Genomic DNA, 26,555 nt, shown 5'->3' with positions numbered 1-26,555 from the left:
GTGAATTTTGGTGACAGAAATTGAAAAGATGCCATGAGTAAGCGTCAGGACAGTGGTGAGTTGAAGCCATAGGATTGTGGAAATCATAAGGAAGCAAAAGGACTGAACCGTAGAGAGAATAGATTGAAGCAAAAATGCCAAGAGGGAGAGATGAAAGAGAGAGACCCATTGACCATGAGAGGGGAGGAACCATTCCCAAGAGTGGCTTTAGTTCCCAACACCTTTCCAGGTTGGGTCCCAGCCCTTGCCGAGGAGTATTAAGAAGCCCCTTTAACTCAAGGCAACTTGAGTGGATCTCTGATCTCTGTTCCTTGTTCCCTAAAGATCCAGAGTAGCATGGAAGGCTATGTTAAAGGATGAATAAGCAACTTTAAAAAGCCTGTAGGTGTGTGCAGGAAACCAGTGGAGATTAGGCTAGAAAAGAGGGTTGAAGCAACTTCTTGGAAGGCTTGGATTGGAGTGCTAGGATAGGGAGTGCAGAGTATGGGACGATGCTCAGCAAGTGTGTGGCAGGTCTGAGCTGTGCTTCAGATGTATGTATGCACTGAGCCTGGAGCCTGGAGGTTGCAGGGTCATTAGAGAGCTCTCATGATCGTCCAGATAGGAAGTGAAGAGGGCTGGATCTGGGGCAGAAACAGTGTGAATGGAAAATAGGGTGTATTGATTAGGATAAAGACTAGCTGCTATAGCCAACTCTGAAGTGTATAATGGCTCTAACATAGTAGAAGTTTATTGCTTATTCATGTAAAGTCTCAAACAGCTATTCCTAGTCTCCTCCAGTGTTGATTCAGGGACCCAGACTCCTTCCAGGTTGTGGCTACACCATTCTGAATAGCAACCCCATGCTGGCAGACGGAAAAAGAGGAAATGAACAAGACACACCCACATCCAGAACCCTCAAACACAAAAGGATGGGTAAGAACTATCAGGAGGCATAATGAATGGAGTGAGAGAAGGGGAGGAGTCACAGACAGCTTCTGGGTAATGAAAGTGTGGTGGGGCCATTCACTGGCCTAGGAGCTGATGGATGCAGTGAATTAACAGACAAGGACACCTGGAGCCTAGTTGCCATTCAGTCCCAGAAGAGCATTTGGAAACAGGGTGGGCATTTAGAATCCACAGGCAATTCTGGTAACTAGAAAATCTTACCACATTCCCCACCACATCCGTGGGGTTCATTTTCGAACTTGTCTCCAGCCTCTTCTCCCAGAAAATGGGCAGCCTTGTTTCCAAGGAGAACCTTGAAGCCAGTGGTTCCAGTTTCCTAGTTTATTGCCTTGAGGCATAGTCCTACTTGATTGCTGGTGATAATTTTTACAGCTAGCTAAGAGGCCTCAACGGCTAGGCAAAGCTCTGATAGCTTAGGGGGCCAGTGCTTATGGCAGGGGCCTAAAAAAGACAAGAGCCCAGGAGAGAGGAAGTAGGAGGGAGGTTCTTGCTTTTGCAGCATGAGAAGAGGGGGGAGAGCAGAGGAAAAGCCAGCGGTGTTCTGAAACAAGGAAGAAGGCCGCCCACTTGCTTCGATTTCTCTGGTAAATATTTGACTGAATGTTTGCCTTTTCTGTGAGTTTTTGGGGCGCTGTGAAGAGAACTGGGCAGAACGCCAGACTGTCAGAAGCAACTGTAAACAAGAGGCTGGAGAAGCTCAAAGGACAACCTAGAGAAGCAAATTGCTCACCGGGGCTGCAGGTGGTGCTTTTCCGCAGAGATGATTTCCATGAACGAGAGGTGAGTTCTGAGAGAAGGTCTACGATGAGTCTTGCTGGACCCCGCGTGTTCTGGCGGCCGTCTCCTCGGATGCTGCTGACTCATGGGAATCGGGAGAAAGGCCTGGTGTAGCTCATTTGTAGACAGGCTGGCACGGAGGAAGGAACCATGGAGGGGGTTCCTGGGTGAGTGAACAGATTTCCATGCATCATCCACAGAGCAGTGTGAAGAGCTCAGGCCCACATCGTGTTCGAGGACCCTGGTGTGAGCCCTGGCTCGGCAGTTTCTGGCAAACCTCAAAGCCTCAGTTTCCTCACCTGTAAATCTGGAGCAGTAACCCCTGTCCTGCTTAGCCCACAGCTTGGTGGAGATCATATGAGAACAGGAATGTGAGGGGACTTTGAGAGCTGTGAAGTCCTGCCCAGATGTCAGGAATAAATCTATGTAGGCAGGGTCACCATCCCAAAAAAAGTCCAATGGCTCTGTATATGCTGACATGAGAAATTCCTTTCCTTTTAAAAATGATTTCCCTTTCCTTTATTGATTAAATGAAGAAATTAAGTTTAGTCGGATCCTATTTTTGCTTAAAACTATGTAAGTTATAAACACACTTGCTTAAAACTGTGTAGGTTATAATTATGGGAGGAGAAAGGACTTTTATTTACTGCTTTATACATTTATAAATATTTTGAATGTCTTACAGTGAGCATATATTATGTTTAGAATGTCATACACACATGGGGGGAGAGAAGAGAGAGACAGAGACAGAGACAGAGACAGAGAGGCAATCCTAGCTTCTAGTACATAGCTTCAGACACCTCTCTGATTTCCTTAACTTATCTTCTTTAGAAGTGGAATTCTGGAAATGGAATTGCTATATTTTAAAAGTTCTTCATATACATATTGCAAAATTAATCCTCAGAACGACTATGCCAATTTACACCCTGACACTCAGTAAGTGATACCAACTTCTCTTAACCTTCAGTGATGCTGGGTAGTAATTTCAGTGATTCCCAATTTGATAGATAAGACAGCATTTAATCTTAACCTCTACTTTTCTAGTACCTGAAGATTTAAGAATTTATGGAATATTCATATTTCTTTGTGGCTTATTCCTTGGACATTTTTGTTCTTGTGTTCCTTCTCTTTTCATCTTTATTTCACTTTTTCTCTTCGGTACTTTGTTGAACCTTCTTTCATGTACACTTCACACTTTTCAATATACTAGCTTACATTCTATTTATATTCTTATGGTAGTTAGCTATGGATTTTAAACATACTTACTTAGAATTCTGTTTTTCTTATACAGCCCAGAAAGAGAAAACAAGTTTCTACGTCACCCTCCTAAACACAATGAGAACTTGGCCATTGTTCTACTTCCCTCGGCGCCCACGCTGTTTACCCACCTCTCCCTCCGCCACGTGGGATGTCAGCTGGTGCTTTACCTCTAAATTGGCATTTCACACATTTTGTTTCACCATAATTCTCTAGATATTTAACAATATATTTTACTAATTTCTCTGTTCATGATTCTTTTAAATCCCTCTCCATCTAGATTTATTTTTCTTATTACTTGAAAATTTCCTCCAACATTTGTTCAGAGAGGGTCTTTTGAGTACTTGTGTTTCAAAAAAGGTTTATATATATATGTGTGTGTATATATATATAAAAATTTATTTATATCACAAATTTACAGTTATGTATTTATTTATATTATATATAATAGAAATGTAAATATGTAAATATTTCTATTTATATATTTCTATTTATTATATAACTTATGTAAATGTAAACATGTATGATAAATTTATTTCTTACATATAAATATATATATTTAAAACCCCGTGCTCAGTATTAACAGTAAGTTTTGCTAATACCTTGCCTGCTGTTGCTTTTTGAACCCCCTACTTCCTCCTGGATTTATTCTCCTTATGGAGACTGTGTTGACTTTATTTCCTCAGGAGTAAGCCTTCCCCCTGTTGAACTTCTGGCTCTCTTCTGTGGTGTAATCTTTCCGCAGATGTTTGCTGGTGCTTGGCTGTGTGCTCACCTTAGTGATGGAGCTTTCCCCTGGGATACTCGCTTTGGGAGGAGTGGCAGCTGCTGCCAGTCCTAAGGCCTCTTTCAGTGCTGTGGGCGGAGGTGGGATGTACCCCTAGGTGGGGTACCTCAGGAGCTGGCTGGCCTGCAGGGGTGGGAGGACACTTGGGTACCTGAGAAACCCCAGGTCATCATTGTGTGGTCAGTGGGCAGCCCCCTCCTGCTCCAGCCTCTTGCACTCTGGGTGTAGAACACTTCTCGAGTGGCCCCACGTGTAGACCATGTCAGCTGATACTTTTTCTCTTTGATCTGGTCCCACTCTTTCTCCATTGTTTAGGGTTTGCTAGTAGTTTCTGTCCCCCTGATAGATTTCCTTCTTAATTTCAAATATGGCCATATTTCTTTCTTTTATAAAGCACATCTGATGGTTTTGTATGGAATGGGTAGACTGATGTGTGTGCTCAGTTGACCAGAGCCTGACTTTTACAGTTCCATCACGCTGCTGAGAGCTTAAGCTCCCCCATCTCCCACTCCACTTCTAGGATGTTTCAGACTCATGGTCTGAAAACTAGTGCTGGGGAGCACTAGTATTTTAAAGAATTATGGGGGACTGTGTCATGCTTGTGGGCTCCCCAGCAGAGTGCTCTCCCTTGCGACTTCTGAGGGAAAAGTAGGAGCTGGCCAGGGAAGAAAGCACAGGAGATGGCTAGATAGAGGATGCTGGGGTAGGAAGAAAGCACAGGAGATGGCTAGATGGAGGATCTGGAGGTGTGAGCATGCAGAGCTGGTGTGGTGGAAGTGAGAGCAGCAAAAATAAGTGTGGTGAGAGCCCCAGAAAGGAGGTCCCTTTAAAGAGAAGTCACAAAACTGCTGTTATGTGTTTCAGACGTGGGGCCCAGCAGCCCTGTACTACAAACTCTGAAGCCTGGAGAGGAAAGTCCACACTCTATAGTCCAGATAACTGCTGTCCTGACCCCAGGGCCCAGCAGTGGATCAGGAGTGAGCTGAACCCTGGTTATGGAAAACCGTGTCCAAAGGCTGATTTCCTGCAAAGTTACAGAAGTTTAAGTCTCAGGCTCCTCAGCCGCACAGGCCCCTTCCAAGGCTCTGGGAGGATGAGAGGCACCTTAGTTAAGTGTTATATGGTGATATGTTTCCCTTAAAATACGAAAAAAAATATTTTTGTAGTTTCATTTGAAAAAGATCTCCAAATTATATAAGCTTTGGGCCCCACAAAACCTGAGTCTGACCCTGATTGTCATCAAGAAAAGGAGTTCGATCCAGTTAGTAAGGCAGTTGGTTAGATAATGAGGCCAGAGAAAGAAATCAGAAAGAAGATTAATCCCCTTAGGGAAGATACATCACAGATGAGCCGTACTGGCTCTGAGAAAGCAAAATTTTAAAGGATCAGATGATCTTAGTGGGCTACAAGCCAACTCCTCACAGTGATGGTCAAGACTGAAGGGTCAATGCCTGCAGCAGTGACTGATGATGTGAATGTGTTTTTTTGCCATTTCCCAGGACAAGGCAGCCAAATGGCACCTGTGCAGGCTTCGTGAACATGGAACTCTTCCTCCATTACTCCCTCATCCCATCGGTAAGTAAAGGCAGGGGAGGGCTAAGGAGGGGAGGGAGAGGGAATTGGGCTGCTCCCATGCACAGGCTCCCAAAGGGGCCTGAATAGGTCAGCAGAGAGACATCAGCTACATTTCTTCGACTTGCCCTCCTACATTATGCACTAGAAACACAGGCAGAAGAAAGCTTTGAGGGCCATAGAGTCAGGGATACTGGCTTTTCAGGGCAGCAGTGACAGAACTGAGTTTTTCTGGAAGAGGCAATAAAAAGCATTTCAGGCAGAGGGAAGAGCAGATGCAAAGGCTCTGTGTGTGTGGCGGCGGGGTGATTGGAGAGTGTGAGAAACAGAACTGAGAGGGCCTGTGTGGCTGGAGTGAATTGAGGTGGAGCTGTCCAGGAAAGGGGGCAGGACCAGGCCAGGAGGAGCACTGTGGGGCTCTGAGCAAAGGAGTTTTGTCTTTATTCTAGTTACAGTGGGAAGTAATTGGAGTGTTTCCAGCATGAGGGTGGTGTGGTCAGATTTGTGTTTTGAAATGATCACTCTGGTTTCAGTGTTGGGATCGGGTTGGAGGAGGGCAAGACAGGAGACAGGAAGACCAGTTAGGAGATGGCTGTAGGGGTCCAGGTGAGAGGCAGTTTAGGATCATCTTAGATGATGGTGGGCAACTCAAGATGTTTGGGAGTAAAAGCAATAGAACTTGGTAATGGGGTGGGTAGAGAGGTTAAGGAGAGGGAGATGCTGAGGATGACTTGGGTTTCTCACTTGCACAGCTGGGAGGATGCTGGTATCTGCCATACCCTAGTTAAGGAAAAATAGAAGAGATCCAGGTTTGGGGTGGATGAAGGAATAGGGCAGGGAGGAAGACCCTGAGTTTCATTTAAGACATACTGAATTCAAGAAGCTTTCAACACATCAAAAAGAAATGCCAACTGTGTAGTTGGATGAACAGTTATGGAGCTCAAGGGTAAAGTCTGGGCTAAAGATCGAGTTTGTGAGTCTTCTGGGTATTGGTGGCCACTGAAAGCATGGACGTGGGTGAGATTGCTGAGAAAGAAAGGATCAGACAATAAGAAGAGTGGTCCTTGGACTGTACTAGGAGGAACTCCAAATCTCACAGTTGGATGAAGAATGATCTAATGAAGGAGACTGAGAGGTAATGGAGAAAACCTAGGAAGGTATGGATGGCTAGGGAAGAGTGTTCCTGAGAGGAGTAGGGGTCAGCACTGACAAATGCTGCTGAGAGGTCTGGCTGGATCTGAGCTTCAGGTTCACACTGGATGGATCAACAAGATGGTAATGAGTGACTTTGGCCAGAGCTGCTTCCTGGGAGTGATGGGGGTAGAAGCCAGGCTAAGGGGTTGAAGAGCAAGTGAGAGGTAAAGAAATGGAGTCAGCAAGTATAGACAAGTCTCAGGAAGTTTCTAGTAAAAGGGAAGAGAAAAGGGCCTCAAGTATGTGAGGAAATGACTGAATCTACAGGAAAAGAAGCAGAGGGATTTGTATCCTGACAGTTATCATCCCCTTTTTACAGATGAGGAAACAGATTCAGAGAAGTTAAGTCTCCCTCTCAGCCAGTATGCGGGAGAGACTAGATTCAAATGTGCATCTCTTCAGGGAAACCCAAAGGCAAGCTCATTACAAAACATCTGGAAGCTCCGGGGCATGTGCAGCGAGCTCTAGGCCTCTGGTGTTTGAGGAGTGTCCACAGTTTGAGCGCTCTGCTCACCCACATGTTCTCTTTCAGTGCAGACACCGAGGCCATGCCGAGGGCAAATATTCTCACTGACCCTCTCATCTTTTCCTCCTGTAGCTTTTCATCATTTTGGTCTTGTCCTTTCTCCAAAGACGGGAGCACTGTAGAAACAGAGGTGACACTTCTTACCTCCTGGGGAACTACTTTGGAATCATCATGTGAGTCGAGCCAGGGCTGATCACTGCAGCTCGGGGTACCCAGTGATTGGGGCTAACACCAATTGTCAAACCAGGATAACACCCCACCCCAGGCTTCCCAGGGACAGTGGGAAGAACTTTCATAGACCTTGGCTGGGTGCGGGGCAGGCTCTCCCGCGCCTGTCTGGGACATACGCCTTGTTTTGGTCTCTCAAGTCGTACTACCTATGTCTCTCATGGACGAAACTCATCCCATTTTGCTTGTTGTCATGGCTACACTTCAGTCCCTTGAATCTATGCCCAGCCCCAGAATTGGCACAGAGGGCCACAGAAAATGTCAATGGAAATGAATAGTTCACTCCCCGGTGGCTCATCCTCAGGGTGGGATTGGTAATCTGGAGTTGGAATGTGGGATGTCTCAGAGCCACCTTCGGGCCTCATGAGCTGTTTCTCTTGTTCACAGACCTCTGGACTTCGTGGGCACTTTTAGTAACCGATGGTCGTATGGAATCGCATTTGGGGCCACAGCCAATAAGGTCATGTTCTTGTTCTCAGAAGGCTACCAGTCCCTGCAGGTCCCACAGTGGGCCCAAGGTACTAGAGCTGCTTCATAACTGCTGGGAATTTAACCACAGAAATTCTTGCTCTCAGATACAGCATAGCAGGGGTTCTCTGGGATCAGGGGTAAGTTCTGTGAACTCAGGGTTCTTCCCAGCCTGTCACTTGTCCAACATCAGTGCCTACCCCACAAAGTCTCAAAGCTTGTTTGTGGGACTTTCTCCCAGTTAGATTCAGAGATCCTTTAGACATAGGAGAGCAAAAGTTCATAAAGTAGGTTCACCACCACCCACCCTAAAAATCTCTCCTGAGTCATAGCCGTGACTGCCTTCTTGATATCAATAGGCCCTTCGATACTTCCTCAAAGAGCAGGTTTTCTTTGGCCATTGGTCTGAGACCTCTTTATTCTCCATGCCTCGTGCTCTCCCTGAAGTAGCAGGTTTAATCTACAGATTCAACCATCCCTAATACAACAACTTCAAAACCTCTCTGTCCAATCAGTTTCCTCTCAGTGATTCTTGTTTGTTCATTTGATCTGTTTCCACCTATTATACTGTGAGCTAATCAAGGGTAGGGAGCAAGTCTTCATCTCAACAGTTAGCCCAGTGCCTGGCATGGAAGAGGTACCGGGAAGGGTCTGTTGCATGAATGAATGAAAGACACTCCTGCGTTCCTCTGTGCTAAGCTGGGGGCTTGTCCACTCATCTCCTTGGGCTCTAAGGTCCATGACTACAAGTCAGCACAAGCCCCATAGCTTCCCTGGGGGAGAGGGAAGAGCCTGTGAGAAGAGGCACTCACGGCATATCTGGCCCTGTCTCTCGCAGCCTTTGTGCTTCTGGTTGGAGGCATCGAAGTCGGCCTGTCCCACTTCCCCTTCTTTGCTTGCCTCTCGTCGGAGTTCCGGCTGGTGAGCTCCATCCTGGGCTTCAGCTACTCTCTGATCTGGTAAGAGGGATTCTGCCTGCCTGCCCTCCTGCAATTCCTTTGGCCATTGCTGTACTCTGGACAAAGGGCTGGAGGTGACCTGATAGCTCTCCCTGGAGGACACCTTTGCTCAGAACTTAGGCCCACGATAGGGGGAATGACTGGTCCATGGTCCCACTGCGGCCCCTCCTTGGGACTGCACTTGAGCCTTCAGAAGGTCAGGCCAGCATTCTGTCTGCTTCACAAGAAGCCATTCATGATTCGAATAGTCCTCATAGTCAGATGTAGAAAAATTCATTTCTGTAAACTGCCGAGGGTCCCACTGGCGGCAGCAGGAGTCCTGTGCGGATGCTGCTTCCCTGTGTTGCCATGGCTTCCCTGGAGCCCAGGAGAACGTGCATGCGCCTCAGTCTCTCTCCACCCCCTAACCAGTCTCAGGCACATGTGCAAGTCACATGGAACTCCTGCACTCCTTCACCCATGCTCTCATTCATTTAGCAAGCATGCTATCCCCACATGGGCCAGGGAACATACCTGAAAGCAAGGCAAACCCTCACGATCACATGTTCTGGCTGCTTGTCTTTATGCTGCTCTTCCCGTGAGGATTATCTTCCCCCACCTGACCCAGTGACAGATGGGTGCTCATCCTTTGTGGACTGTCACACCTACAGGTGGGAGCTTCATGGCCCTCAGCAACAGACCAGCACAGACCTGGCCCCAGGGAATATTGCTGACAGGATAATCCCATGAACAGTTCCACTCCCCAGTCCTGATAGGCTCATTTCCTTGACCACATCTCCTTTATGGGGCCTGCTTCCCCCACAGCATTTTCTGAGCAGGGGTCCCAGGCCCAGTGTATGAGGCATGCAGGGGGCTGACAAGTAACTAACACACCAGTGGCTGCAATTCCAAAGTGTATAAGTGGCTTGTTTTTAAAAAATTACAAGAGAGGGTATTCACTGTTAGATGTGGAGTAATGTCTTAGCCTATGACAGACTTTTTGACCAAGAGAGGACAGGGTGGCAGGAATCACGCAGCAGCTTGGACACCATGGGCGTATGACTCAGGCTCGAACATGACCGGGAATGTGTGTTCAGCAGGAGTAAAGCCTTGAGGCTCATTCCTCAGGGCGGGGTTTACAGACAAGATCATGTCCAGGCAGACAGAGCCTCAGGTCCAGAGCCAGGAGACCTGGATGTTGGTACTGGCTCTGGTGTGACTCTGGACAAATCCCTTCCCATCTCTGGGTTCGGTCTCCCCATCTGAGCGATGGGGGAGGGAAAATGAGGTCGCACAGGGTCTTCCTGCTCTGCCATTATGGATTCTGGGATTGTATCTAAACTGAGGAGGGCACTAAATGAATTTCGTTGCATGTACTTAGGCACAAGCAGGGTCCCTGATCTGGGTGGGGTACACAACACACGGAGGCCTGGGAACCAGCCCTGTCAAGGGGGTAACTCCAGGCAGGTGGGATCTGGGCTGTTGTCACAGGGGCTGTGCTGGGAGTACCGGAAGCCCTGCTTCTCTCCTGCAGGTTTGCTGTCACCATCCTGCACATCACACAGTGTCCCCATGGGCAGGTGAGTCCCCACTGAGCTAACTTTAGGGTATTCATTTCTGTCACCATGGCGAACTTGCTGTGTGAGCTTGGACAAGCCTCTGCCACTCTATGGACCTCAGCTTCCTCCTGTGTGCAAAAGGGAGTTGGAGCCATTCATGATGCATCCATTGTACAGCATCTCATGTTCACCAAGGTGCTAATTCAGTTAACGCTCACAGCAGCCCCTTGAGGTAGGGAAGCTCTCAGCAAACCTGTTTTATAGGTAAGGAAGCTGAGGCCCAAGGATGTGACATAATTCTTAAGAAGCAGCAGATCTGGGCATTGAGACCAGGTCTGATGATTCCAGAGCTCATTTCTTCCCACACCTTTATGTGGCCTCACTTTCTCTGTCTATTAACGGGAGACTTGGACTAGATGAACTCCTTCTAGCTTTTCCATGCATTGTCCTCAGAACTGATACAAACTAGTTCATCTGCTTAGTTCTATACCCCAGTAAAAGGAGCAAGAGGTCTCTCTCTGCCTCTTTCCCTCTCTTTCTCTTTTGCCTCTCCCTCCCTCCCCCTTTCTCTTGTGTGTATTTTCCAAAAGGAGCATTTAGTACTTAAAATCAGAAAAAAGCCATGAAAGCCCTTTGTACAAAATGAAATGGGAGTGCTGGACTCATATCCAGGGCTGCTGGATGCCAAGTCCACTGCTTATTCCAGTGTGGGGCTAGGGGAGCAGGGATCCAAGATCTGAGAGAGTGGGCCTTGGTGGGAGCAGACTGGGGCAGGCAGGTTCCTCTCCACACTCCTCCAGGGGCCTAGCCCTGCCCCTTCTAGATCCAGTGCCCAGTGATCTGCTTCTGTTGCAGTTTTTGGGGAGGTACGAAACTGTCATGTTCTACTGGCCCTCACTGCTGTGCCTGTGCTTCCTGCTGGGCCGATTCCTACACATGTTCGTCAAGTCTCTGCGGGTCCACCTGGGCTGGGAGCTCCCCACGGTGAGTACTGAGTATAAGCACTGTGCATGCCCTGACAGGTTTGGTCTTCACGAAGTCCGTGTGGTAGATACTGTTATTACTCCTGCCATTCCGTAGTAGGAAACTTGGACCCAAAGAGGTGAGTTGTGTTGCCCAACGTCACATACCTAGACTGTGGCAGAACCAGAACAGGAACCCAGACAGTTTGGTTGTTGAGGCTCTTTCTTAACCAGTGTTCTTTGTCTGCTTCCTTGAGGTATAAAGGTAAATGGTTTATTTGAGATCTTTCTTCTGTTGGTGTAGACACTTACCACTATAAACTTCCCTCTTAGAACTGCTTTTGCTGCACTCTGTAAGTTTTCACCTGCTGTATTTCCATTTTCATCTGTTTTAAAATATTCTTTGATTTCCCTTTGGATCTTTTTTCTTTGACCCATTGGTTGTTCAGGGGTGTATGGTTGAACTCCCACACACCTGTGAGTCTGCCACTTTTCTTCCTGTTACTGATATCTAGCTTTATGCCATCGTGGCCAGGACAGATACTTGATACTTTAATTCGTTAAGACTTGTTTTGTGGCCTAACATGCGACCTGTCCTGGAGAGTGGTCCCTGTGCTCTTGAGAAGAGTATCTGTCCTGCTGCTGTTGGATGGAATGTTCTGTATACGTTTATTTGGTCTATTGGATCTGTAGTGTTGTTCAAGTCAGCTGTTTCCTTACTGATCTTCTGACTGGATTATCCATCCATTGTTGAAAGTGTGGTGTTGAAGTATATTATTGTGTTGCTGTATATTTATCTCTGCAGTTTTGTTAGTAATTACTTTATATGCTTAGGTGCTCCGATGTTAGGTGCATATATATTTACAATTATTATATTCTCCTGAGGAACTGACCCCTTTATCATTCTATAATGATTTTTTTTTTTTGTCTCTCATGACAGTTTTTGACTTAAAGTCTATTTTGTCTCCTATAAATGTAGCCAACCCTGCTCTATTTTGGTTACCATTTGTATGAAATATCTTTCCCAGTTTCTTTACTCTCAGCCCATGTGTGTCCTTGAAGCTGAAGTGAGTCCCCTATAGGTAGCTTATATTTGTATAATGGTGTGTTTTTTTAATCCATTCAGCCACTCTGTGTCTTTTGATTGGAGAATTTAATACATTTACATTTAAAGAAATTGATAGGTAAGGACTTAGAATTACCATTTTGTTAACTTTCTGACTGTTTTGTGATTCTTCCTTTCTTGCTTTCTTTGTGATGTGATTTTTTTTGTAGTGGTATGCTTTGATTCCTTTTTAAAAAATCTTTTTTTTTGGTATAAAACACGTTTTTCTTTGTGATTACTGTGCGGCTTACACAAAACACTTTATACTTATAACAGTCTATCTTAAGATGATAACAACTTACTTTAATTGCATAGAAAAACTCCGCACCTTTATCCTCACTTTCCCTCATGGGAGAATTTGCAGGCCAAGGGGGGGGGTGTCCCTTTATGTACTGAGCTATGTCACCTTGGAGGACAGTGACATTGGTAAAATGAAACTGTTCTTTTAACCCTCTTCAATGCATCGCTTCTCAGAGTGTTTGTTTGACCGTGGTTCTGGAACCTCCCATGTGCACTCTTGGGCTCCCATAAAGTTACTCGCATGTGTGGATATTTGTCAGAATTGGTATATCAGAGTAGCCTGGGAGTGGAGCCCCTATTCCTCCATCTTGTTGATACTACTCACCAGTCAGGACTCTAACCAGATGCTTTGTACTCCACCTAACATCTACAATATATGATTTCATCTCATGTGTAAAATTTACATATTCAATATGTGTAGCAGAATAGATGACTACTGTGGGACGCTCATTACACTCGGAGAAAACATTTTAAAACATACCATTAAACATACCATTTATTTTTTTAAATACTACAACATAAAACATGAGCAAAAGAAAGTCCTCCTACTCATAAGAAGTAAAAACACTGGGATTTGGGGTGTTCATTTCGGAAACAATGTTTTGAACTATGATGGGAAGTCACCAAATCTCAAAGAGAAGAAAGACTTCACAGAGCAAGTAAGCAGAAGAGTCAAGGAGGCCAGACCTTGGGCAGTTCATGAAAGCAAGTGCTTGGGAAACAGGAGACTAGACCCTGCCCTTGTCTTCATTAAATGACAGGTGTCTGGGAATGGCTGAATCCAAAAGAGCAAGTTTCACCCAAATTCCTGCCCTCTGTGGGGACAGCCCGTCATAGAGACCAAAACCCTAAAAGAATTTGTGAGCCGAAGCATATACCTCTCTCTCTTCTCACAGGAAGAAAAGCCCTTCCTAGAAATTCACCAGGCAGAGCACATCAAGCAGCTCCTGCGGAAGCCGCCCCTGCAGTAAGCCACAGTTTCATTCCTTCACCACTGGTGAGCCCTGACAGTGTGGGACCCTAAGATGACTGGAAGTGCTCTATATTAGTCAGGACTCTTATTTGCTAGTAACGGAAACTCAACTCAAACTGGATTAATGAGAAAAAGGAAATTTATGGCCTTACGTAATTTAAAAGTCTAGTGGTAGTCAGTTTTAAACATAGGTGGGTCCAGGGGCTTTCTTGCTGTCATAAGAACTAGGTCTCTTTCCCTCATCCCCTCTTAGCTCTGCTTTATTCTGGGTTAGCCTTCTGGTTAAATGTGTTTCCTCCTCATGGTGGCCCCCAGACTCTTTAAGCTTATACCCTCCTGGTTTGAGCTCACAGGAAAGAGAAAGTTTCTTATCTAATAATTCAAACCAAAGTCCCATGAATGTGTTTCATTGGATCAAATTGGACCAGATGTCGTTCCAGAACCAATTACTGTGGCTAGGGGATTGGAGTAAAGTGATTGTTAAGACTGGGTCACATGTTTGCCACTGGGACCAGGAAGTGGTTCGGCCACACTTGCCCACTAAGACTGATGGTGGGAAAGGAGTAGATTTTCAGAGAAAAACTCATATTCCATTACCAATAAAAGAGAACATAGCTGTTGGCCAGGCAAAAGTACGTGATCTTCAGCGATCATAGTGGTCACCCGACCCCTGCCACTACCACTATATACAAGAGAATATGCCCGCAGAGAAGGGACATGTCTAATCCAAGGTCACACAGTGACAAAGCTAGTACTTGCCTTAGAACCACATTTCGCTACATGTAGTAAACAACACAATATAATAGTGGCACAAATGAGAGAGATTTATTTCTTATGTAAAAGAATTTTGGAGGCTGCAGTCCACACTGACCCTGGACTGCTCACCATGGCAGCTTACCGAACATCTGTCTCTCTGCTTCAGTATTTTAGTGGTTTCCATCATGAAAGCTGTCCATGATCCAAGATAGATTCCAGGGCTCCAGCCTGGATCAGCCACTATGTCAGCATTTCAGATGGCAGGCAGGAGAAAGAAGGAAGGGCAGTGGAGTTCCTTCCAGCTGTGTTGATTCTATCTGAGCATCCTCCCCAAAGTCCCACACCGCCCCTCAGGTCACATCTAATTGCCCTGTGCTTAGTCTTGGTCACTCTTAGCTGTGATAGAGGTCAGAAGCTATAGCCTTTGATTCTGGTGAATTGCTGCATCAAATAAAACCTAGTCTCTGCTATTAAGAATAAGGAGAGAATGGAAACTGTAGAATCTACCAGTGTTTTTTCTCTTCACTAAAATCTAAGATGAAGAGGGGTAATGAGGTTACTTACAAAAGAATCAGACATTTGTTTACCAACCACAACCTGTCTTTTTTTGGTGTTTACTCATTAACAGAGAGAGAAAAAAGTCTTGGTTCCAAACCAGAATATACGAGTGGGACCCCTGCTTTCAGTTCCCAAGCAGAATGATCGGAACCACTGTCTTGGCTTTCATCTGCCTGTACCTTGTAAGTAGATCTGAGCAAATCCTTTTCTGTTTTATAAATGGGGTGGGCCTAGGATAGGGGTTGTTCTTAAAAAGCTGGCTCAAAATTTAATCTCTGTAAGTCAAAGAAGTACAGTTCTTTGACCCAACAATTTTGACTCCAAGCACACTTTTACCCATGTGGTGAATATTACTAATAAATATATTCAAATTGTTTATGGAGACTTCCAGCTGCCAATTCCACATGTAAAGAGCTTGCAAAATGCCATTCTATCTAACAACAAATAAAAATCTAAACAAACTGAAAAAATCAACAACTCTTCTTAGATCCATAGGAGAAGTGAGGTTACACTTTATTGAGGTCTTTTATGTTACACTTTTTACTTAGCCAAATAAAAATCATGTCACTTAAATATAACATAATTGATCCTGACAAATAATTTTAATGAATTAAAAATAAAAGTGGATAAACTTGCTGTACTATATTTCAAAAAAAGGTCAAAAATTTAAATGTCTTATTTCATTTTGCTCTTAAGTTTGCTTTCTCAACAAAATTTTAAATGTCATAATTCAGGCCTCAGTATTCAATATATTTTTTTATTAAGCACAGAATCAAAACATTTCATGTGGTCAAAGTTATCCATGGTAAACTGTCTGGGTCAAAAGCAGGGTCAGAGTAGAGAGATAAAAATGGCAAGGCCAAATTGCCTCCTGCTCATTTTAAATGTGCAAGGATGATACCTATAAAAATTAATCCTACGATTACATTTTCAATAACTATTCGTTAAGTTATGCTGAAGTACCACATAAACCCATACATTTTAGTGACTTAACACTGTATGTAGTTTTGCCCACATAACAATGCTGAATGGGTGAGTGCTGAGGTTTGGGAGGTAGCAGATCCCGTGTGTTATTCCATAACCCAGGTTCTTCCATCCTGTGCCCCATCATCCTCGAGAGCCCTCACCATCTACATCCAGTTGGCAGAAGGGGAAAGTGCGTGGAGAGTGCATGTGGGAGGCTTTCAAAGGCCCTTGTGGAAGTAGCACACTCCTTTTCCATTGCCAAGGGCATTGTCATGTGGCCACATTGAACTCAAGGGAGGCTGGGAAATGTAGTCCAGCCTCCTGCCTGAAGAAGGGGAGAATAGATATTAACGGACAACCAGAGTTCTCTGCCACAGTGAATAATTCACTTGGAGTTACTGTGGTTCTTAAGTCTTTACTGGTTATCTACTGTATTCCAAGCACTTTACTAAGACCCGGCAGAGAAGACAGCTGATTAGGCAGAGCCTTGACCTGGGAGAAGCCCATGGTTTAAGAGAAGGGGACAAGATATGGTATAAGTGCCTGCCATCTAAAGTGAGAAAAAGAAAGCGAGTGTGCTCTGGAGGCGTAATGAATTATTCTAGATTCAGAAGCAGCCTGAAGACGATAGCATCTGAGCGCCACGTTCAGAGATAAACAAGAATCAGTTGGTGAAGTAAAATGGTGGCAGGAACTCCAGAAGTAATGGCACGATGGCGCGATGATGGGCACGATGGCGCGATGATGGGCACGATGGCGCGATGATGGGCACGATGGCGCGATGATGGGCACGATGGCGCGATGATGGGCACGATGGCGCGAGGAGGGGCAGAATGGCGCGAGGAGGGGCCACGGTGGCGCAAGGAGGGGCACGGTGGCGCAAGGAGGGGCATGGTGGTGCGAGGAGGGGCACGGTGGCGCGAGGAGGGGATGATCGGGATGAGCAAGCATGACATGTCCAGGAAACAGTACCTTCTTCACTTTGGCGTCACTAAGATGCAGGAAGGGGAGCACTGAGAGATAGGACTGGAATTGTCCCCAAGGTCGCCCCTTATTCAGCTCTAGGTGTTCATCTCACTCTGATTTAATGTTTGGAGAGTTCCTCGAGCCCTTGTGGAGCTCCATCTTGTACACTGTAAGGTGAGGAACAGAGTTTGGGTATCTCCCATCTACAGAGAAGCCACAGTCCCATTCTTCTCAGGGTAGCCAGTGTCCAGAGTCTATTTCAGATGAGTGTTGAACTTCAAAGAGTTTTGACCTCAAAACCAAAGAGAATTCCATATGTTATTCACATACTTGGCAAAAGCTGGACTTGGGTGAGACCTTGAAATGCTTGCTCTGTGTCCCCAGTTTATTGTCATGGAGTTCGCCGTGTTCGTGTATGTGAGAGACAAGCTGGATGTGTTTGAGAGCAAGCTAGAGAGCTACATTGCCTCCGTGAACCAGACCGGGACCCTGACCCCAGTCATCCTGCAGGTGAAAGAGCTGATCCACATCTCCAAAGGTAAAACCATCCTTGCACATGGTTGCTGTTTAACTGGAGGTGGGTTGCCACAGCCCCAAATTGGCAATTAGAAGTTTGATGGAGTTTTACACTGTGTATACCCTGCAGTGTATTTACGCCATAACTTTCTCTTCATATTATTCACGGGATTGGAAACATTAATATCAAAGGAGAGGACAGTGCAGGAAATAAAAGTATCTCAAGGATGTGTATGGTTAAAATAAAACTGAAATATATAAGCACAACTGTATTTATACAAGAAATGTGTTAGAGGAAGTATAATATATTTTGCCCAGGCCTTTCTGATGTGAGCTTCTTTATTTTGAAAATACTGTTTCTGGTTCATCTTTGGACACCTCTCCTGTCACCTTTTTTGTTTCAGGGGTCTGGGTGGTTACCATTTTGCCTGCCTCCCTCACGTGTGTGAGCTATCTCTTCCACATTTTGGCTTGTTACAGGTAAGAGGGCTCAGGGAGTCATTTGTGCGTCTTCAGCCAGGAAGGCATCTGACAGGATTTTCTAAGAATTCCCAAGCAGTGCCAGCAGTGCCCAAAGTGGAGCCAGGAGTGTATGCAAGGTCCAGGCACAGCCACATCTATTGTTAGTAAAGAAACAAACAAAAACTATTGACTTGAGCTTCTCCTATAATCCAAACATTGTGCTAGAATCTTCATTTTCACCACAACCCTGAGGGGTACTTTCATCTCCGTGTTTATAGGGGAGAAAGCTGAAACTCAACAAATTATCTTACCCAAGCAAGTAACAGCTGATCATGTCTTCCGACCCCAGATCTTGACATTTCTTGTACACTCTGGCATCTCTATTGGGTGTCAGACCTGCCCTGCTCTTCAGGACTCGTCACACTGGACTGTCAGCAGATAAATGCGGCTCAAGGGGACATCAGAGGAGATTGGGTCAAGGGAACCAGGGGCCTCAATCTCAAGAACAGCAGTCAGTGCAGGAGGAGGGGATGGCCTTCAATATGTAGCAAGGACTTGGCGTGCAGATAGCAGTTGAGTTTTAGGTATCTACTGCTCCCGTGTGTGCTCACGAAGAGACCCCACCTCTCCATCCCTGCCCTGCCTTGCTCCCTCTCACTTCCTTCTCCGGGACCCTGTGGGTAGACTGGACACTGATGTTGTCCCCTGCCTTGCTTGATGAAGGAAGATGTCTGTTCTTTTCTTGATTAGTCTTCAAGTGACTGAGAGATTTTCAGAGGCATTTGACCACAACCAGGGACAACCACTGTGCAGAGCAGGCTGCATAGACGTTGGCAGAGGGCAGCAAAGGGCACAGGGAAGGGAAGTCAGGTGTGCTGGGGAGGGAGGCCTCATTCCTGTCCAGGCTGGCTCCCCCCTCCCACACGTGTCACCTAGGAGTGATGATCCCTGCCCTGCCTCCTTTACAGATCATGGGGCAGAGGAAATAATGGATGAGAAAGTGCCCTACAAACTGGGAACCACTAGCGCTGTGCCAGTATTTTATTTTTCTCAGAATTATTCCAATTTACATACAAGCTCTATTTTTTAAAAAAATGTTAAAAAATATTTAGTATAAAGTAAGTCTTCCATTCAGACCTCAGTTTGTTGCCCCTGAACTTAACATTGTTATCCATTTTCTGAGCATCCTTCCAGAAATTTTCTATGCTGATGTGTCTGTGTGTGTTTGTGTTCCTGGTTGCACACTCTACTCCAGTGCTGCCAAATAGAAACACAGTGAAAGCCACAGGTGCACTTTTTAATTTTCTCATAGACACAAGTGAAAAGGGAGGTGAAAACAGTTTAATGATATATTTACCCTAACATAACCCAAATACCATCACTTCCACATGTAATAAATACACAAACTATTAATGAGATGTTTACACTCTTTATTTCATACCAAGTCTTCCCAATTCAGTGGCCATGAAATTACAAAGCAACCTGGAAAGTGCTGAAGATAGAATGTTAAGGAAAAAGCAGGGCCCAGATGTGAATTTGGACTATGAACTTGACTCTGCCAATCTGATCTTTACACAGAGGTCCAGGCTGCGACTAGCACTTGGGAAAACACACAGTGATTTATTGAGGTGCTGGGATTGTGGAGGGTCGTGGCCCCTTTTTCATTTCCCTCTATGTTGTTATAAGGTGTGGGATATCATTAAAAATGGTTTTCTGGTTTTACCTGTTTTAAAGTATTATATTATTACACAAGTAATCTATATTCACTGTAGAAAAAATACAAAACATGAAGCAAAATGAAGAAAATAAAAGCCACATACACAGTCTCAAATATCACATCTAGTCACCATTAAGACTAGGTAACTATATATTATTTTTATAAAATATATTAAATTTAAGATTTTTAAGGCTAATCAGAACCATCCATGAACTAGGGTCAATAGTAGGGGCTAAGCTGCCCTCCATCTCCCTCCATAGACCTTTCTGTTTATATCTATTGAGCTCTAAGTGCATGAGGAGCTGTGGTTATGAACACTACTAATTTCCCACCCTTTCTCTAGAAAGCATATGAAGAAATTGTGGGCAGGAAATAAACACTTTCTCCCTCTGAAGTTCCATAATCCTTCCTCATCAGGGAGTGTGGTAAGTCTGCGGAGACCTGTCTCTGCTCTGAGCCTGAGTGATTTGCCTACCCCTGCGCTCCTGCACCTCGGACAGGGCAGCGTGGCGGGGAAGAGCCCTGGGCGGCAGTCCAGAGTCCTCAGTTCTGCTCTGCTGCTGGGTGACGGGACAGTCACTGTCCTCGGGTGGCTCTTGGTTGGTTTCCTTGTCTGTAAAATGAGGACAGTCACCTGTCTCGGTGGGTTGGTGGGTGAATCGCCAATGAGACAGGGATGCTGGACATATGTATCAGGTGTTCAAGGATTTCTCCCCTCTGGGACCATTTTCCCTTTTAAATCCCAGGTGGCCATTGCGAGGTACTCTGGCTGGCAAATAGCTTACATTTTGTGGGGTAAGTGCCATCGTGTGACCTATCCAATTCAACACATGTTCCCTGGGCACCTGGTGTGCGTCGGGAGGACAGAGGTGAGGCAAAAGCAGCCCCAGCTCCTGCCTTTGAGGGGCCTTCAGGAAGGAGAGAGAATCACGTGGTCATGTAGATCATTTTTACCACCTGTCCTGAGCCCACAGGGTGTATATGCCAAGGGCGGTTGTGACCCAGAGGAGGAAGTGACAGTCCACACCCAGGGCCGGGCTTGAGTGCATCTTAGTGGAGTTGACATTTGAACCGCACCTGGCAGGGCGAGCAGAAGGTCAACAGGAAGAAGAGTGAGGACATGCCAGGCAGAAGAAACAGCACAAACAAAAGTGCCAGGACCTCAGGTGGCAGGAGGATAGATCGGGGCTGCAGACGGGAACATGTGACTGGGTCACGGAGGGCCGTGAGTGACCACCGGCCCCCTTGCCCACAGGCTATTTCATTGTCCACGTGATGCAGAGCCTGTGCGGCATGGTGATCACGTACAGCCTGGTGTTACCCATCGTCCGCAACCAGGGCCTGGAGGTGCTCCGAGGACTGGGCGTCGGGATGTGAGTACTCAGTGGACTTCCTGTCATTGCCCAGGCCTGGCAGCTGGTGGGCTCTAGAGCTGCTGTTCAAAATGCCCTTTTCCTGCTAAGTTCTCACTGATCCCTGGACCTATGCCCTTAGCTCTGATCCAGGCATGTGCCAAAATAGCAAAGCACTGCAATAGGAACCTTACAATTTATAAGTTACATATTTCCATTCTCATTATTCATCGGGGTCTTCACAACTATGTCTGGGGCAGATGCACATATGTCCATTTTATAGCTGGGAAGATTGAGGTTTGGGGAGGTGAAGTGAGAGACAGGACAGTATAGTGGAAGGAGAGAGTGAATCTGAGCTTAGGTTTTAGATCAGCTGTATGACTTGGGGAAGTTGCTTCTCTGAGTCTCAGTTTCTCCATATGGAAGATAAAAGTGAATGCTGACATTAAGAATTCACTATGTGCCTTTTCTCTCAAGGAACCTTTGAGGTTGGGACTTCTATTAGCTCCCTCATTTTCAGACGAGGAAACAGAGGCACAGAGATGTGAAGCAACTTGTCCACGGACAGGGAAGAGCAGAACTCGGAGCTGGACAATCTGAAACCAAAGCCTCATTTAACCACTACCCCACACTGCTGCTTAGGGGATGCAGATACAGACTGTGGTGCTCCCTGGACACCTCCCTGCTCTGTGCTTCTTGCTTCCATACTTACCTAGGGACACCCGGGAGTCTGGTGCAGAGCCTGCCCTCTTCACTCTCGCATGGCCTTCATGAGCTCTTCTAAAAACCCCATTCCTTTCTTTGATTCCCATGCTCTTAAACCACTCATCTCAGTTGCCACCCCTGGATCCTGGAGTTCTGGTCTAGAGCTAGAACCCTGACCATGTGGCTTTGAGAAAGTTATCTCCCCTTTGGGAGCCTCAGTTTCCTCATCTGCACAATGGGCATGTGAATGCTCTGTAGGCCTAAAGCACAGAGCTCATTGCTCCTGCTGGTCTGGCGAGTCTCAGCATTTCACTGGGTATTTATCACTGGGCAACTGAGAAGGGCTGGAGAAGAGTGGACAAGGCCACCTCAGGATGGTCTCACCCTGTGTTTCAGCCTCACCATATCCATCGTCCTGGGTCTCATGATCCTGCAGGTATGGATCGCTGCCAGCTTCTTCCTACAACCAAAGATGGACACAGCTGACAAGCAGAAGCCCTTGGCACTCAGCAACAGGTGAGGGCAAAGAAGAGAATGGCGATTGTAGGACTTTGGTCTCAGCAATCTCTCATTCCTTCCTCTTCACCATTGACAGGTTCCTGGGCAGACTCTATACTCTCTTAGAGGGTGAGGGGCAGTGGTTGAGGAGTGGGCTCTGGAGCCAAACTCCCTGGTTCCAAATCTTGGCTCCACCACTTATGAGCTATGTGACCTTGTGTGACCTTACTAAACATTATGAATGTCAGTTTCCTCATTTTACAAATAATTGTGCATACCTCAAAGAGGTGTTCTGAGGATGAAATGTGTTCAAATATGAACTAGGACAATAGTGCCTGGCCCGTGGTAATCCTTTCTCAGTTACTTATTCAAAGCCATTCACTGATGGAGGAAACAGCATGGGCACTGAAGATAAAGAGATATCCCCCCAGGACCTGCCTGTGAGAAGCTCATTGCCCACCGGAGCTGACTGACACAGACATATAGGGACAGTAGACTCCAGAGGGTGTGAAAGGATTTCAAGAGAAACACAAGTAATTGGTAGAAGGGAGGCAGGAGTGGTTAATTCCGCTGTAGGTGGGACGTTGGAGCTGAGGTCGGTAGGATGGTGGGATTTCTACAGGTAGAGCTGAGGAGAGGGCATGGCTAGCATCCCCCACTGCACAAGTGAGGCAGGAGGCCATGAAAGGGCAGGACGTGTTAGGAAAACGGTGAGAGACAAATGTGGTGGCCATGCAGTGGCCTTGGATGGTAAGGTCAGGGAGGGGGCACAAAGTGCAATGCCAGAAAGGCCTCTTTTGAGGATGGCCCAGAAATTCAATATACAAAGTTTGGGCTTATCTCATAGGCAGCAGGAAACCATATGATCAACTGGTCATTTGGGAAATTTCATCTGGAGGACTTGGAGCAGTTTCACCTGGGGCTGCCACTGTTACAATAGACATTGGGAAAGCCACAGCCTCTGCTATAACCACACAGAAAGTTGTGGCCACGTGAGATTTCTTATTGTTCAGGAAACCTCAAAACCCAAGGATCTGTCAAATAGTACAGTCGGTGCTAGCATTCGTCCTGCACTGTGCTCACCCATCAAACGTTACAGTTGCTGCTAGCGTCCATCCTGCACTGTGCTCAGAGCCCTCTACGTTACATCTGAGCCAGTCTGCACACCAGTGCTGTGCGGTGGGGACAGTCAGCTCCCGCTTACATCACGAGGTCACACAGCTTGGAGCCAAGAAATGTAGGATTTGAGCTCGCCTGCCTGACCACCTTCCCACACTGAGGGTGCGCCCCACTGCCTGCTTCCATTCGCAGGAAGGCGTTCCACAACTTCAACTACTTTCTGTTCTTCTACAACGTGCTCCTGGGCCTGGGCGCCTGCCTCTCCAGGCTGCTCATCAGCTGCATCCTGGGCACGTGGCTGATTGCCCGCATCGACAGGACCATCATGCAGAATGGCTACGAGGGAGCAGACATGGGTAAGCAGCCAGCCCCCGATGGCCACGCGTGGACTTGCACCTTTGCAGAAGCCGCCTGGAGGTCGGGTACCAGAGGCCTAGAGTTCATTCTTCATCTGTTTAGAGCTTATCTTCCCGGGGAGGCTATAAAGCAGAGTAGAAAGAAAAAAACAAAACCACTGCACCCAATGGTCAGAAGAGAATTCAGGCCAAGGAATACCTGCGGAGCTGACGGGCCTTTGCGGTATATGGCGGGCAGTGAGCGGTAGCGCAATTCTCTCTAAATGGGTAGGAGGCGATTTATGAGTGCACGGCTCTGAAATTTTTGAGGAAGAACACACCTCAGAATGACTGGCATTGTTAGTTGGAAACTTACTTAGATAAGAAAATGGTCTGTTCAGTTGAAATACTCCAAAATCAAAGCCATTTCTGTAGAGCAAAAATAGTTTTTTGTTCTATTTCTGGCCCGTGTCCATTCATTCACTCATCTGTTCATTAAAGGAGCTGCAAGCTCCTTTGAGCTTTAAGTTTCACATGAAATGGGTGGATTAGAATGTGATCTGTAAGGACCCTTCTAGCTCTTTTTACCCAATTTTCTAGATTCTCAGTGAAGACTCAGGCACCATTTAGGAACAAAGTGACACTGCAGTTATGTCATGAAAAGCATCCGCTGGGCCGCCCTGGGATGTGCTGCATGGCCTGACTTGCCCTCTGGATTTCAGGGTTCAGTGCATGGGTTGGCATGCTCTATGTGGACCATTATCACACCAACCCAGTGCTTGTCAGCTTTTGTCACATCCTGATCACAGGCCACAGGGAGAGGAAGCTGCAGCAGGCCATCAGATATGGGTACCTAAATCGGTCAGCAGGTAAGTCTCCAGCTTGAACCTTCCCTGTGCTTGGACACCAGGAATGAGTACCTTAAGGGTTTTCTGGGATCCCTAAGATGTCCCAGGTTCCCCCGTCTCTGTCTCTTCTCCTCCACCTTCCATGCCCTGGGAAATCCGCCTGGGGAATCAGGAGGGTTAGCCCCCGAGTCAGCCTGGCCATGGGTCCCCTGAGGCCTAGTGTCCTTGTTCTAACTGGCTCCTCCCTGTTCCCAAAAAATTAGCTCTAGCTCTGCTGAGTCCTCCATCCCCCATTTGAGACCCCACGCACATCCCAGCCTTCAGCCAGATGCCCTCTAAGAGGGCACTCAGTTGTACCTACCATCAGCTCTCCTGGCCACCAACTCCTGCCCCCTCAGGGCTCCATGCTGTGTACTCCCCACACTTCCACCCGTATTCCTCTGCTCTGCCTCCTGTTGGGAAGCCCTCAGTCATGTTTTGTCAGCACCCAGCTGGACTGTGCTCATCACTGTTCCCAGCACTACAGATACCCAGCTCTGTGGGACAAACACCTCCTTCCACCCCTACCTCATGTCCCCAGGAGGTCTGGTCCAGCTCTTTCCCCCACTTTTATCCCACACCTCACACCTCTTGGGCAGTTTTTCTTGCAGCCTCTGAGAAGGACAGAGACAGCTGCCCCCTCCCCCCAGTCTACCTGCTCTGATTCTATCCTAGGTCCCCGCATCTCAGCTAGGTCCAGGACAAGGTGGCTCCTGCTGCAGACCCTGATCAACAACCCCAGACTGGTCATGCTCAGAAAATCAAAACTAGGTCATGGCTCCCAGGAGTTTACCCAGATTCTCCTGACGTGCTCAGAGAGCTGACACTGACCTCCACCACTGCTCCATGGCCATTCCGGGATGACTGCCCCTGAGAGAAGGCCAGGCTGCCTAGCAACTGCCCCTGTGTGTGATGGGACCAACAGCCACTGTCCACATGGATGGTGCATGGCACTGGCCCCTCAGGACGGCATCTGCACTGAACAATGAAGTCTCAGGTCTAATTCATTCCCCTGGTAAAAAGATCAAGAACTAAAGAGAAATTTTTGTTGCACACACTTGGCCCAATCATGATTTCTACTCTCCATTGTCAGGAGGCAGCCTTGGGGAGCTCCTAAGTGTTGAGAAGCACTTAGTATGATCACAGGGCAGAACTTTGTGTCACTGAAGAAGGTGGTAAATTTTCTATATCAGCAGAATTTAACCATCTGATACAGTTTTTCTCTGGAAGAAAGTATGGCCTTAATTCAACGGGGTCGTCCTCACTGCTTCCTCCTTTCCAGGCATTATGGTGGTGAGAGAAAGAAATCCATGATCCAGCCTCCAGTCTGGTAGGGCGAGCAGGCACACACTGAGCGCTCCCTGCCAGGGCCCCTGGGCCTTGATCACAAAGAAGATGTACAAGTTCTCTCTGGCAAGGGGAGATCCCCTGGGGAAGCCACCTGTCTGAGGAGGCAGAGACGGGTGTGCAGGCATTCCAGGTGGGGGACAATAAGAGCAAAGGCATGGGAGCAGGAAAGGTCCAGGCGTGTTTGAGGAGGGTGAGCCCTCTGGTGTCTGCAGTGCAGGGCACTGGGGGCTGGTTAGACCATCCAAGGAGGCCCAGATGCCAGGCTGGGAAGCCTGGACATTCCTCTTTGTGCAGAGGGCCCAGTACTTACCCATATTCTTCACATCCAAGCAGGAGGTCTCTGATGGCCCAGAATCTGTACAGAGTCTCACCATTCAAAGTGTAAGTCCCAGGAGGACCCACCAACAGGGTGAGGGAAGCCCCGTCCACCTCACAGAGCCATTGAGTTTTAGTAATCATCATCGAGCACCTACCGTGAGCCCAGTCCTGTTGCCGGGTGTTTGCCAGGCTTATCTCCTAGCTTAATTTCCACAACCAAGCTTTGTCCTTCTGCTTTTAGAAACAGAGAAAACTGACAATCCGGGTATTGGGATCCCCAAACCACCACTTAGCTGTGTGACATTGGCTACATTACTTCACCTTTCCTCACATATAAAAATAGGTAATACCCACAACACCCAAAATTATTTTGGGGATAAAATAAAATACAACCATTTCTAAGCTAGTGCCTGGTGTATCCTTAACTCTCAATAAATATCAGTTTTTGCTGTTTGC

The 26,555-nt window shown here is 46.8% G+C and overlaps 1 protein-coding gene across 3 annotated transcripts; it reads left to right on the top strand.

The window, feature by feature from the left end:
- The first annotated feature begins 1,630 nt into the window (after positions 1-1,630).
- On the top strand, positions 1,631-26,555 carry LOC308563420 (stimulated by retinoic acid gene 6 protein-like). Of its 3 annotated transcripts, none has more exons than XM_081150498.1 (18): positions 1,631-1,728; positions 5,269-5,344; positions 7,134-7,234; positions 7,677-7,807; positions 8,596-8,716; positions 10,230-10,275; positions 11,110-11,238; positions 13,518-13,588; positions 14,979-15,090; positions 17,225-17,378; positions 17,761-17,836; positions 19,879-19,960; positions 20,282-20,330; positions 20,791-20,908; positions 21,989-22,108; positions 23,402-23,565; positions 24,267-24,413; positions 25,107-26,555. In XM_081150498.1, the coding sequence occupies exons 1-18, from the start codon at positions 1,709-1,711 to the stop codon at positions 25,253-25,255; spliced, it is 1,866 nt and encodes a 621-aa protein (XP_081006624.1). In that variant the 5' UTR covers positions 1,631-1,708; the 3' UTR covers positions 25,256-26,555. The 3 variants fall into 3 exon arrangements, with proteins under 3 accessions (XP_081006624.1, XP_081006626.1, XP_081006625.1); XM_081150499.1 differs by lacking the exon at positions 1,631-1,728 and adding an exon at positions 1,780-1,892; XM_081150500.1 differs by lacking the exons at positions 19,879-19,960; positions 20,282-20,330 and having other exon boundaries at positions 22,029-22,108.

Source organism: Miniopterus schreibersii, assembly GCF_964146895.1.
Source record: "Miniopterus schreibersii genome assembly, chromosome: 11".
In the NCBI taxonomy this organism is placed as follows: Eukaryota; Metazoa; Chordata; class Mammalia; order Chiroptera; family Miniopteridae; genus Miniopterus; species Miniopterus schreibersii.
The sequence above is the reverse complement of the archived record's forward strand: the minus strand, read 5'-3'. Positions and strand labels throughout refer to the sequence as shown.